Source organism: Ammospiza nelsoni, chromosome 2 (assembly GCF_027579445.1).
Source record: "Ammospiza nelsoni isolate bAmmNel1 chromosome 2, bAmmNel1.pri, whole genome shotgun sequence".
In the NCBI taxonomy this organism is placed as follows: domain Eukaryota; kingdom Metazoa; phylum Chordata; class Aves; order Passeriformes; family Passerellidae; genus Ammospiza; species Ammospiza nelsoni.
This window is the reverse complement of record NC_080634.1, coordinates 48,490,768-48,505,932: the sequence shown is the minus strand read 5'-3', so window position 1 is coordinate 48,505,932 and position 15,165 is coordinate 48,490,768. Positions and strand designations below refer to the sequence as shown.

Sequence of the window (15,165 nt, the reverse complement as noted above, 5' to 3'; positions counted from 1 at the left end):
ACAATTCTTCCTCAGCAAGATTTGCTTCAGGAAAGAGGCTTTTAGAAAAGCTATTTATGGAATCTGTTTTTCAGGGTTAAATACTTTACTGTTTTGAAATATTTAATGTACTGACTTTTCTCAGTGAAAACAGATTTAGTTTCCAAACTCTACACCACTGCCAAGCTTTTAAAAAGTACCCAGTATATAGTGATATATCCCATAAGGCAAAACTAAAATACCTATGATGAGCTTTTATAATGACAATACCTAGCCAGCACTGACTGATTTAAAAATATGTTTCTCTAGCAAAGACTATGGACAGTTTCTTCTAAGCTGCAATACTCCAACATTATAAAGACAATTAGGTTTTAAGGAAAACACTTGAAAAATCTGATGTAAAATATCAGGATATTCTAAAGAAATACCACTAACAAGTATCTCCTCTTTTATTAACCAAATTTAGGGTCTGATGATTTCCTCTGAGCTCATACCTTTTCCCATCAGGTGAAAGTAGTTTATGTTAGCTATCAGGTTTAAATGGAGTTTTTATATTTTTATGGAATGAAATAAAAAGAATAAGTAACATATTTCAGAATAAGTACAAAAAAATGACATTGACAAATCTGAAATTTAAGAAGGCAGAGGAAGAACTAGTGATTAATTCTTGCTCTGAAGCAGACTGGAGAAAACTAAACTCCTAGGTGGCAATCTCTGTGCTGCCTTTGGCAGGAAGAAATTTTTAGTAGAAAAAGAATAAAAAAATTATGTGGACAAAAATTATGCAATTTACTTAGCACGTTCTTTCTAATGGATTCAGGTTTCCCAGCAATGATTATTGTGCAAATGCTATATAGATAAAGAAATGTCTCTGACAAAAATAGTATGCCACATGACAAAACTCAGCACTTTCAACTTACCTAGAAGTTCTTATTTTTTCAGTAAACCCAGTCATATCCCTCAGGATTACTTTGTATAAGTATGTTCTCCAGTATGCCGTATTTTCTTATATCAGATATTTAATTTAAGCATTGACACAAAGCTCACATTCTCATATATTTGCCTAACAACCTCATTATCCATTCTCATTGACCACTTGGGAAGTGCAAACCCAGGAAATTTAGATTTGGGTTATGTGCATAAATGACTATCTGTGAGGACTAACATAAACTCTGTAGCATGCATGCAAACAATAAAACTGTGGATTTTATATAATGATCCTCATTTCTATTACCTTTGTGACTGCAAACAATTATTATGCTCTTAGTACTACAATATTTGAGCACCTTAAGATTGTAAAAGTACTGAGTTATGCAGTACAGCGAGATAGGAGAATTCTATTATGTCCCTTTTATAACTGGCAAATTGAAGTTACATAGAATATAAAATAGAGGGATTTAGAATAAACAACCACCCCAATGCACTGAGATCCAATGCTAAGCTCCATGAAAAGGCAAGGCATAATATTTACACATAATGTTCTCTCAACAACCACTCTGCTTCTTATATTACCAATTGCTTTTTACTGAGTATTGTGGCTTCCTCAGTAGTGAACAAACGTGATGCTTTCTGTTTCAAGGATTTGATTCTGTTCCTATTCAAATAACTGAATATTTGAATATATTTCTACTGATTTGAGGAAAGGGACCCAATATCTATTAGTTAGATGTGGACTTTGATGCAGTTGCACAACAAGCTATTGCTTAGGGTGGGGGGTAAAAAAAGTGCTCCATAAAGACAAGAAATGCATGGCAAGTCTGAATTATGGTTATCCTGATGCTGGTGACTGTCACTGCTTGAGTTTGCTGGCCCTGAGCTGTAACACAATGTTGTACATACAGATATAGCTGAGACTCACATTTTGTAATTACTGAAAGCCCTCAGCGGGGAAGGATGAAATGGCATCTTGCAGACAGCAATCAGGTTTTACTGCTGCAAGGAGCTGACTAGTGTGGAAACTGCTGGCAGCTGCCCAACTCTTGTGTACCAAAGATGCAACTTAGCATTAGTGTTCACACAGGTGTGACCAGCATTCATTTCAGAACTGCTTGACTTATTCTAACTGCAGCAACAGGATGCCTTCAACTATAGTAGAAACATTTTTCATACTTTGAAAATGCTCCCAAGCAGGTATGTGCTTGGAGAAAAAGAGACAAAGCCTTCTACCACAAACATTCAATCTCTGAATCCTCATAAAAGCTCATCAAGACTACTTGATTGAGAAGTCCTGGTCTAAAAGACATTTGACGTCTAGCTTTTCAGTGAATTATCTATATAGATACTCCAAAACCAGCTGAAATGAGTAGCCACCACTGCAGAATTCTAGGTAAGATGCATCGTGTTGTGGAACATCTTGATGGGAGGACCATCTTGGATGTCTTATTTTCTTAAACTCTAAACAGACTCCAGACTATTAGGAGTGGAAAACAAGCAGATGCAGCTCTAGGGCTCTTGCACTCACAGTGAGTTGCTCTCAGGTAGGTGAGTCTCATGCTGCCTATGGCATATGGAAGCAAAAGAGCCTCACGTGATTTATCTGGGATTTATCTCCCAGGATTATGACAATGTAGGTCTGCTGCTGTAGGCATGTGGCCATTAGAAATGAGCATGAGGCACAGGGAACATTCATTCAGTTTAAAAATGAGTATTTCTAGTCACCTAAATTTGATGAATAACAGTTTTTATTTTCCTACCAACACTGAAACTGGCTCACTGATACACACTGGCTCACTGAATTTGGTCAGCCACTCTCAGTATCATATGTCACACCATATCACATCACATCATCGTTTCTGTACCTTCTCAGCATTACACTCAAATGCAGTCCTCAGGCTCCTCTGAGTAAATGAAATTGAACTTCTGCTCTGCGTACCAGCTAATAGCTGCAAGGGAAGATGTGTATTTTCTCCTTTTGGGGAGAAATCAAATACTGGAAAGAGGCTGACCCATATGCTAGCATAGTTAAACCAAAAAAATTCTCAAAGTTGATTCCAACATAAGTTTGAACACATTCAATTCAAATCAAGTAGCTTCCGTCTCAGGAGTTAAAAACATGTTTGATTTGCAGTCTCTGCTTCCTGAATATTCAACTTTTCCATATAATAAAAGTAAGTCCACACAGTGTAGTGGCTGAATGAAACCAGTAATGATATTAACTTCAGAGCAGAAAGGATACAGCATTTCCACTCAGTTAAATCCTTTTCTTTCTTGTGGGATCCTTACATCCTCCTTCCAGGCCAGATCAGGGAAATACCTTGCCAAGTTCAGACCAAGACACCACTTGTAGTGGCCCAAAGCTAGTTAATTTAATGGTTTTATGGATCCATCTTGCACTGCAGCACTTCTTGCAGCAATTACTATTTAGAGAACTTGCTTTGCAAACAAGAGTGTACTGTTTCATTGAGATAATAGGACTGTGGGTAGAGATTGTTAAAGAGCAATCAGCAAAACAGGATTGGTAATGAATCTGATGAAACTCTGTTTGACTTACAATACCAGTTTTGGAGCTAAGTACGTGCTTGGTATAATAACATTACTGATGCCTCATCTCATTTTCAGTTGCAAGGACTCTATTTGCTGGGCTCAGACAGAGGTTATCTGACTCATCTGCTTAGATGACAGTGGAGTAATTTCAGTCAAAGACTTTGGTCAAATCAGAGCCCTTGGTAACAGCAAGCACTCCTGGTATAGAAGTTAGTCTCACCTGGCTTAGGGCTGGATAGAAACCAAAACAGCATTTGTGGACAAGAGTGAAAAGTGGGTAGATAATATTTCGAGATTTAGAAAAGTAGATGACCACTTTGAATTCAACAGATTTGTAAGAAAACAGCTATGAATTATGCAAATTATCAAACCACTGATGTTTGCTTATTTTTATAACATTTCTTTCATAAAATAGGATTCATACTTAAGATGTATATTTTCAAGATATTTTCAGGTTCTCTTTTATCTTTGTCCTGATATACAGAATAACAGATTTCTTGCTTAAAGTATTAATTAAAACAGGTGTTACTCAAGAGGAAAGAATATATTCTCAAAACAGATTCAGTTTAGCTTCATTTCCTTGTTCAGCAAGGACCATATTCTGTCTTTGGTTCTGTACCGCAAAGATATTAAAAAATGCTATTACATCTGGCATTACATCTGCTTTGTTAGAAAAACTGACTATGAAGAAATAGACTTCTACTCCCACTGTTACATGTCTTTATTCAGGAATTAAGTTTTTATAAGTTGGGTAGTTAATTTTATTATATTAACATTTGTAATTATGCAACTTAGCTGAAGAAATGGAATTAAATATTTTCCTTTGGTTTGCAAGGGCTCTCGAAATGGTTTTCTTAATCCAGTCTTAAACTTGCATGTACACTTTAATCTCATTGTACTCAGATTTTTATAACTCTTTATTAATATTATAAATTATTCCAAATGTACACTTAAGTGTTCCTCAACACCCTTTTAAATACACATGATTTGATTCATAATATAATTCAGAATAATCAAATGCTTTAAGAAAATATATTTAAATGAAAATATGTATCACTACTGAAAAGTCTTTCTTTGGCAACAGCTTTCTGCAGTATCTCAGTATCTTTCTACTCAATTATTACTCTCTGCATAAAATATTTAGAAAGGTTGCAAAATACAGCTGTTAAGGATTATTCAGAATAGAAACTATGGCATGTTCATATTCTGACTTGAAAATTTGGATGAAAATTTATGAAATATTCAATAATTTATTTTATTTAAGTATTAAGGTAATGCAACATTCTCAAAATGACAAGTAATTCCATGGAGGACCCACTGTTAATCACAAAATGCATGGGAAGGCTGCACAAGTACACTAATGTATGTCTATGGTGAAGGAGATCTCTTGGTCTAAGTGTTCTTTACTGTACCTTTTAATTGCTGTCTGCTCTGGTTTTAGGTGCTCCAAATGGTTGAGCATCTCCAGTTTAATAAGGTATGCTATTACACAGTCTATTAAGTCCCACTGTCAGAAAGTGTTAACTGATTTTCAGTTAAAATTTTGCTTTCTTAATTCATTATATTCCTAGTTTCATATTTCTATATTTCCTTAAGTAATTCCCTCAATCTTCAGTGCCTGAGTTTATCAAGTGCTTGAATAGTTGTTCACAGAAGTATTTTATTAAAAAACCACTTTTTATTTCAAAGTACATATTCTATTTATAGATTTAGAGCAGTACCATTATCCACCAACTAAGATATATATATATATAGTAAGATTACATATAGCTTGCTTTTCAACATGTCTTATTAAATGAACTATCAAAAATTACTATTGACTTACAGAAAACTTTTAAAAATAAGGGGAAAAAAAGAATTTTTAATGATTTGCCTATATTCATTTTTAATGGGAACCTCAGAAATTTAGAAGGGTGCTATGTCTGTGATAAAAGTTTCTGGGAATGGCTACATGGATAGAGTACTCCCTAATTAAAAGTAGGCCAAAAGAAGAAAACACCCGCCAATATCTAGAAAACCCTGTATGTTTTTGTGCAACTGTGGCAATTTCCCTATTTATTCCAGTGCCAGAAATTTAAGTGCGTAACGGAGAAAGTAAAAGCCTGCAATCTATCTGAAATGTGCAGAAACCCTCACAGTTCTCATTTCCTTTGTCTCTATGTCCAGCTGACGTGCAGGTACAAGAGCAGGCCAAACATTTATCCTGTTCTTAGGAAGAACCATGCTTAGGATATGCACTGTTGGACTGGACATTGGACACTGATTGACTTGGCCCTCCACAGACCAAGTCACTCCCTGTCATGATAAGGTGACCTGGGAGTTATTCTAAGGCTTAGTATTAGGACTTGACTCTTCTTGTTAGACTTAAACCCAAGTAAGGTTTGATATGGATGGCAGGAGAACTTGAGATTGAGCACAGATTTGAACTATGTTTGATTAGCAGTGCATCTAAAGCTATAAAGACCTGTCTACTTCTCTTACACTGTGCTTAAAATTTTTGTCAGAGGAAAAAAAAACCTCCACACTGAAGAAAGGCAACTAGTTATCGTGGTAAACACTGTAGTTGCATTACTATCTGTCCTTATCAAAATGAAATACAATGCAATTTCCTTTCTTATTCCAGGAGACCACGATAGCTGGGGTATCCACTAAAATCCATGGAAAACATGGGTGTCTCCATCAGAGGCCAAAAAAATTCAGAAATAATCTTTGGCATCCAGCTGTTCCTGGTGTTATGATAATGTGGCTAAACCTAAATAATGCAATAACTGAATTAATGAGGGGTATCTGAAAAAGATTTGCTAGAGCATTAGGAATGGTAATCACCTGATCAGGTGCATGACCTAGCATGACCTAGCTTGACAATCCTGGCCTGGAGCTAGTGTGACCTCCAGCCTGAGCCTTGGAAGTTTTGAATGGTACCCCCACACTGATACAACCTGCTAATTCAGTGAGCAAGCATTCTGTCATCTCCTCCAAGTCATTGCTTAAGTTTTTGCAAAGGAGAAGAGCCAGGACAAGACAATTACAATGCTTATTGCTGCCCTCCATACAGACCACAACACATTAGCACCTACCTTCAGAACCCAACTACCCAGGCAGTTTACTTTTAATACTTATCTGTTTGTCCACTCCTCATGGCTGTAATGCCCTAACTAGGGTAAGGAATATTGTGGGAAAAAGTCAGAAGCCTTGCTGAAGTCAAGGTAAATGATATTTTGTGTCCTCCCATCATCTATAATTCCGGACATTTTATCATAAAATGGCAATCAGATTGGTCAGGCATCATTCACTCTTGGTAAACCCATGGTCCCCTTTTTCTAAAGACCAGTGCAACATTTGCATTCCTCCAGCCACCCAGGATCTCCCCAGTCTCCAATATCTTTCAAACATTGTAGAGGGTGACTCTGCAAGAGAATCAGTTCTCTCTGCACCAATGGATGCACATCATCTTGTTGCCATTTGCCCTTTGTAATTCTTAACTGAAGCTGAGCTTTGCATTTCTGACACAGAAAGCCTGACACATTTCCTGGCCCACACATTGTTTAGAAATTTCTTCTTTGTAGCCTTTATCTACTTCCAACTCTTCTATACTACTTTTTCACTGAAGCTCCATCACAAGTAACCTGCCCAGCTAAGCCAGGAAATTTATCTAACTATCAGGACTGATCCATCCTACATTTGGAGGATACAGTCCTTAAACTTGATCAAGCTTTTCTGGGTAACTTTACCCTTCAGATCTGGCTCCCATGGGATCCTGTGAGTAGCAGATCCAGCTGTGTGCCACCTTTAATTGTCCTCTTCAGAAGCTGTTGCTGACACCCTCTAGAGATCTTCACTGCTTCCATCCTGCCACACTTACAGCAGATATCAGAGACATGGAAGGTCCTCTCTTTCAGACCTAATGGATCCTTCAGAATTGTCCGCAGGACTTCTGACATCCTTGCAGCCTTAAACCCCTTAAGATTCTTCATTTTCTAAACTCTTAAAACTAGTAGTCCTTTTTAGTGCTCAGAAAGCCTCATTATGTTAAAAACAGAATCTGAAATTTCCATTACATGAGAAATGTGATACATTGTCCAGGGGAAAAAACTCAACCCTTTTTCAAACTGATTTTCATGCAAAAATAATAGTATTTTTTAAATTACTCTATTTCACCATATTCACCAAACTCAAGGCATAATTATTCGAATGTCTTCTCTGAAACAGCTGAATATAATGAATTCACAGGTTTCTTTGCTTATTCCCACAAAAAACCTTGAGACACTGTCCCTCTGAAATGCAAGAGAGAAAAGGAAAAAAAAAGAATGAGGCACAGCGGATACCTTTGAATTAATGTGCACAATTTGGAGATGCCCATATGTTTTTTAATTCGGCAGCATGAGAAAAGGGATATATTCTCTGTTCAGGTTGTTCTCTTTTAGTCTAGCTTTTATGAAATGCAATGAAGTGAAATGAAATGAAACAATGAAATCCTGTTCCATTTAGTCATCTACATTTGATGCCAAAGGCCTCTCAAACAATAGAGCTTAGAAAAGTTTCTGCCTTTCATCATTCCAAATTTGTAAAAGGAGATCAAACTCTATTCATCTTGCAGCATATCTCTGTCTGGTTCATGTTCTCCTTTATCAGCTTAGCTTCTTTGCTGGTATTTATCACACTGTCTGGTTTTATGGGGGTTAAGGCAGGACATGTGTGCATGGATTAATTCAATGCTTCAAGCTCTGTTCATAATTTCATTATTATCTTAATCTGGATCTCTGAATAGACATAGCATGTGATTTTTGTATACTGCAAGTTATTACTTAATGAAAGAGTCAAGGATGCTTTATAGAAAAAGAGAACACTTTTTATACAACTAAAGAAACTTTGATGTCTAAATAACCAGTTTGTCAGCTCTGAGTGGGCTTGTGAAAGGGCTGTGCTATAGAATCACGTCAATCAATCGCTAAAGCACCAACACCTCTATTATTGAAAATCTGTTTTCCTTATAAAATTATATACTGCAGTCATATTATGCTTGAATTTTTCCTTCAGCATACACTCTCTTCAGGACTCTACTATAAAAATATATTTTAAAATGTTGGCAACATTTTTTCTAATTACGTTTATCGGCCTTAGTGACAATACAACTTGTTTCTTGAATAAATACAATATCTATTATGAATATTAAACATAGTCCTATAATCTCTAAATGTATTCTAGGTATACTACACAGTATACCTAGAATACATTTAATAAATGTAAGTGTTATCACAGTTGACAGATTAATATTTGCTAAATAACTGATGATTGCATATAGGATAATATTTCGCAATTATTTTTAAACTCTTCCCAGTCATGGGAGTTCTTAATTGGGTAAGTGTGATATACATCAATCAACTCATTTCCTAAACAGCAAATACTTGTCAAGCTTGGAACTCACGAATCATAAAAATCTAATTCTGACACTATACTGATACTTCTCTTTTCAAAGAGCAACAAAACACTTGGAGAAATAAATGCTTAATTCCATCATGAAAAGGGTTTTATGATAGTATTGGTAATTTCTTATAACTATTACACTAATTCTTCATAATTGGTGTTTCCTTTGACACAGGAAAGAACTGTGATGCTTCAATTATATGCTTCCAGACTTTGAACGTGCACTAAACATCCTTCTTAGACTCAGTGGCCAGCAGTGCTTCTCTGTGATTCTCTGGGTGAGATTTCTGGTATCCTCAGAGTTACTTCTTGTCTTGAGAGATGCAGTCTATTAATACAACACCCAGTAAAAGAAGTTCTCTCTTCTTAACAACATCACATTCACTTTTGCTGAGGATTGTGACATACCTGTGCACTTTGCACGAATTTATTTACAGTTGATATTTATCTGAATTTCAGTATTTCCCTAAAATTATCCCGAATTAATGAAGGCATTACAGTTAAGTCACTATCCAACTGGGCACATCAGGCATACAGATTCTTTAACACAGAATTAGGAAATTCCTTGTAATTGTGGCATTCACAGCCCTTTCACTCTGTGGAAGGATGTAAACCTGCACTGCTAGAGCTGTTACTCCACTGCTCTTGTTGCAAAAGCATAAGGACACTGTCCCTCAGCAGATCAAGGCATTTGCTATCTACATAGGAACTACAAGGAGATGGGCATTCCTATAAGTAGACTTCCTATTTTTTTTAAATCCTCACTGGTATCAGAGAAGAAATACCCAAGCTCATATGTAGAAATCAAATCAACAAAAAATATTTTTTAAAACTCTGTAAAAATAGAACCCTGAGCCACACAGAAAACAAAAGTTTTTCATGTTCTCTGTGATTTATGACAGGCAGGCACTAAAAGCATATCTTCCATGTGAGCTGCGTAAGAGAAAAATGATCTGTGATCTAAGATGTTTTGCACTCTAATCTGTATGGCAGTAACAGTGCTGTAAAGAATTCATGTAGGGGAAGACCCTTCACAGGAATTCAAGCACTAAAAACCGTATTAGTAAGTAGTACTGAAAACTAAAATACTTTCTTTTTAGTGAGCATAGAAATATTTATGTTAAGATAAAGCGGTCTTCCCTTAGTGACAGGTGCAGTAACAATAGATAACAGAAACTTTCTTCAGTAGCCAGGGCAGAGCTGTAGAAATTTATTATTATGGTTTTTCTTGTAACAAGTCTATTCAAATCATCTGTGTATCACAACTGCATGTTAGGAGCAAATTAGCTTAGCTTCAATATTCACTGATGCATTTTATTACATCCTGACTAAAGTCGTATCTTGCAGACTTCTGAAACATACCCTTTAATCTACTACATGCAAAATTCCATTATAAATATTAAAATATATATATGACAGTGGAAAGTTATTAAATTTATTTCTGAATTATGTAGCTGCTGGGCCTCAAGCATGAAGTACTGATAATTGCCTCCAAGCTGTAATTAATTGGGCAAATAAATTGTTTAATTTTAGATGCTGATAAATAGGAGAAATAAGCTAAAAAACCACAGCAGCTGTCAGCAATATTTTAACTAAGGAATTCTGTATGAGATAAAATTACAGCAAACACATTTATAAACTATCAACTAAACAGAGATTATGAGAAAACAGCAAAATACATTCTCATAGAATGGTTAGAATTCACTGCAATCTAAAGCATCAACAACCTCAGTATTTCAAAAATTATTACTAATACAGAAATTACATATGGAGAAGTATATAGATAGGTTTTTCTAACATACTTTCAGCCAAAGTACAAATCACAATTGAGAAGAAAGAAAAAAGAACTATCCATTACCTACAGAGAAGCTGGTTTACATACAAAATAAGTGAAGGGTGAGGCAGGGAAGAGAAGTCAGGAATGGAAAATTAAAGAGGACACTTACTGGGGAAAACCACATCACTTTAAGAATCCAAATTGTCAAAGAAAAATTCACAACTAGGATGATAAGCAGGAGGAGAACAAACAGGTAGAGACAACGCTTTCTCCAGCCATAAATTCCAATTTTGTAGACATATTCATTCTTTGGCCTCTCTAGGCTTGTGCCTGGTGTCGTTGTCATGTACTGTTCACGTACCATCTGCTATGTAAAGAAAAAAAAAGAAAGGGAACTGCTTAGTTGCTTAATTTAAGTGACAATATTTGTATAAAACTCCAAGGAAAATATAAAGATATAATTGTAATAGCTAGGAACTAGAAACTTTATGAAGTTTTACCTGGAAAGCATTTTTATTCTGCTCTTTTCAACTTACATCTTAGTTTTTGATGTTTTAATATATGAACTGCATTAACTGCTATTTTCAGGAGTCTTAAATTTATTTCATCCTATAAAGAATGGCAAAACTTTCCTCCCATTTGTCATAATATTCTAATTCTCCCATCATAAAATATTTCATGGCATCATATCATAAAATCTACAGCTCACAAGTATGTATCAGTTGGAATGCCAATACATATTAGGCTTCAGAGTATGTATGTAAAGAAATTAAATTATTCTTTATGATGTACAGGAAATAATGATTTCTCAATTAATCAGATACTCATATTTAAAGATATATCAACATCAAAAACACTGCCTACAGGGTTTAAACAACTTGACTTTATACTATAGTTCTTAAAGAAGCATTGTTTCACTTTATACTATAGTTCTTAAAGAAGCATTGTTTGAATTTAAAGGAATCTTACAAAACCTTGTTACAAAACATTTCCTTAAAAGATGAGAATATTCACTAACTTCCACATTTACAGCACAGAGACCAGCAACAATTTGAACCACTCATTAAAGCTTACAATTTTGGCCAAAAGAATGAAAACTCATTCTAAGCTGAAGCTGCTTATCAAGAACAACAGTAGGCGATATGTGTCTCATTTACACTGAGCAAAAAAAGCAAAAAACCTCTAACCCTATCATGGATGTCAGAAACAAAATAGGTATTGCAAAGTCAAGCCCTTCCCATGAGCCAGGTATGTCCACAGGCATCTTACATCCAAAAACTGCTCCACTTTCCTGTAACATAATGCTCACAAATGAGAGTGCCTTCAGAAAGGTTTCACACAAGGTCTACTCTCAATTTTGAATTTCCTTCTATCAATGAGATTACCATGCTCTGCTCACACAGCTTTCAAAACATGATCAAAAGACACCCCTGCCTCTGTTGAAGTTTCCTGCAGAGCCACCCTGTGTCTGTAACATGCTTGTGGCTCTCAGTTCTAACCCTTATCTTTAGAAAGATGTCATCTTTTGTTCCTTTAGCTTCCTAGCTAGACAGAGAATGCCATATAAGTTTACAATTGAACAGAAGCCTATGCATTAGCCCCTAGCATATATGCAGCAGTCATCTTACTTCTGCACTTGCACCAAAAAAATTAATTTCTTGTTTATTTATATTCGAAAATGAGACCAAATAACTGGCAGTTCATAATGTAATTTTGCTTACAGACATTATGGTAAAATATTTTTTTTTTTCTGCTACCAGTGTCAGTTGCTCATAGACTGTGTATATAAATATTTTCATTGCTGAAAACTGTATAGCAATTTATTACTGAGGAATTATAGGTTCTGAAATAAATTGGCTTAATCTTAGTGCAAAACATTTACAAGATTTACAAGATGTTTCTTAATATTTAACAGATGAACTATGTTTAAAAATATCAGATTGTGTATTTTAGTTCTGTGTATTACTCAAGCACATAGTACTCATTATAGAATGCTGTTTAAACGTAAGTTAATACTATGTCTTTTCTGTTTTCTACCTAATTATTGTATAGTAAATCATACAGAGGTTGCCCCTTATCTGAAATCTCTGTTACCATGTGCTGCCATAAGATATTGGGACATTTATACATACAACGGGTTCCATAAGATGATTAGACAAACCTTCACCCTTACTTCCACACAAATTTCTTCTCAGCACATAACTTACAGAACCGGATGCAGTAACTCTTATCTGGTAACAACCAGAGACAAACTGAGAAATAAGCTGTGCAGTTCTTGCCCATGAGGAGTACACCTATGTCCTTGTTCTGGCTGGGACATGGTTAACATTTGCAGTAGGCAGGATAGGCATGGCTAGGACTCTGAGGTTATCCTGTACAGCTTCCTGCCATGTGCAGGGGCTGGTGGGGAAGAAGGAAAGGGGAGAAGGGATCCCTCCTGGTCCTGCTGGGCACGGGTGAGTGGTTGGGGTGCTGCTGGTTTCTGTGTGGTGAGTACTCACACGTGAATTTGTTTGCATCTCCTCTACGCCCCCTTCACTAGGCAGACTGCTTTGCCTGTTCCTTGTGCTGCTGTTCGTACGCCTGCAAGGTAAATTTTGCAGTAGAGACGATGTGCAGAAGAGTTAATTAACTGTAACATTTTCACGGTCTTATGCAGCGTCATTACAGTGGTCTCTGAGCTTGGAATTCATCTCACAATGTTAGATATGAACAATTTAGCCCTGAATATCTGAGCCAGTCAACCTGGACTCCCTTTATGGTCAATGGAGATAGGTCTCCCTGCTGGGAATTAGTTATCTGACTCATGTTAGATGTGAATTTTAGATATTGAATGGACTGCTTAACTTCTCTCCATCAAAAGAGAAAGAAAGAGAGCCTGTGATGACTTTCTCATATGTGTATGCCTATATGTTGTAGACATTTCTACCAGAATGATTTCCAAAGCATGTAATTTCACAACAAGATAGGATTTTTCTGATTTCTGTTCTTCTCTGTTCCATTTTTACTCTTTTGTAAAATGTTTACTTAGTGAGTTTAGTGTTTTATACATAATGTATTATGTACTGCTGTTTAATGAGGTGAGGTCAAAATCCATTATGTATTTCAGCAAAAAGCCTATGAGTTTTGTGATTGTTTTCAGCCCTTCAGAAATTCCACAGGGGACATCTCCCAGCACAGCATTGTTCCCTGCATGGATTAGTTTTTCCTGACAGAAAACAGTTCTGTTGTTTCTGAGCATTATTAATACTGCCAAAAATTGCTTTGGTCATAGTAAATAGGCAGTGCTTGCCTAGACAACTGAAGGCTTTGAGAAGGATTACGTTTTTCTCCCTTACATAATTTTTCATTATTTTTAAGAGATTTAGTGTCCTACTATTACATAATTACAGTGGAAATTCTTTCAGAACTGATCCTGTTGGACTGTTTCTTTTGGGAGAATCAACTTTCCATATTACTGACTTGTATGTTCACGAGCTAAATGCACATAGGAAAATAATCTCCGACCTGTCTGGAGAAGTCAGAAAGAAATCTTTTTGTAAGTCTGGGATGTTTTAGAAAAGTGGGCTGAAAGGAAAGCCTTAGATAGGCAGACCTGATAGTTGTGTTGTGAAGTCAGCCAAGATCCAAGATAGATTCATAGAACAAGAACAACAGGTATTTAGTTCTATGATGAGAAATTTGATTTGTAAGTGGAATAACCATGAAACTGGTTGTGTAGGAGCATTCTAAACAGGCAGCAAGAAGGAAGTGGTGACTTAGACACCTGGATGTACACAAGTTAGTTGTGCAGGGAGAAGCAAGAAACCTGCAGAATGCACAATGACTTTGGTAAATATTATCTTTTCTCTGTTAACTATTTTACAAGGAAGCAGCACACACTGACTAAGAGTAAGAAATACTGGCAAGCCATAGTGCAGATAAAATGAAAATTCTTATATCTTTCAAATGGGCCATGAAAATGTCTTATTTGCATCAGGTCAACAGTACCACAATAAAAAAGCTACTACAAATAAACTACTTAATTGGAAGTGGAATTTCTTGATGTTTCTATTCAACGACCAATACAATCAGCACATTCCCTATGGATTTTTGTAGATTTGGCCATAATTCATGGGATTGAGTTCTATCACGATAGTTTGTTATTTAGAAGTATTTTCTAATTGTCAACATCTATTTTACAGGGATCCATTTAAATCCAATTACTTCTTGGCTATTCGCTGATTTAAACCAGATACTGAATGCTAATTAGCTGCCAAAAGATTTTTCACAGTTTTTAAATGATAGGTCAAACTTGTAAACAACGAGTAACACTGCAGATTTTTGACCTCATGAGATTTCCCATGTGTTCAGACATCGTATGTGTTGCATGTAAGGCATGAAATTCATGCCTGCAATAATACAAGTAAGATGAAAGACCTGTATGCTCTTCACACTTTTAAGTGTCCCCTAAAAATATATAATAATGACAGAACATTTCCCTGGCTATAATGCACCTTCTT

General features: G+C 35.9%; 1 protein-coding gene across 4 annotated transcripts in view; it reads right to left on the bottom strand.

Moving 5' to 3' along the window:
* The window catches only part of SGCG (sarcoglycan gamma), a 105,972-nt gene that overhangs the window by 43,053 nt on the left and 47,754 nt on the right, over positions 1-15,165 (bottom strand). For 2 of the 4 annotated variants that reach the window (XM_059493683.1, XM_059493682.1), the window contains one exon: positions 10,833-11,030. In XM_059493683.1, coding sequence (XP_059349666.1) covers positions 10,833-11,027 — 195 coding nt within the window. In that variant the 5' untranslated portion in view covers positions 11,028-11,030. The remainder of the gene's footprint in view (positions 1-10,832; positions 11,031-15,165) is intronic. The other 2 variants (XM_059493685.1, XM_059493684.1) reach the window with 1 other exon arrangement.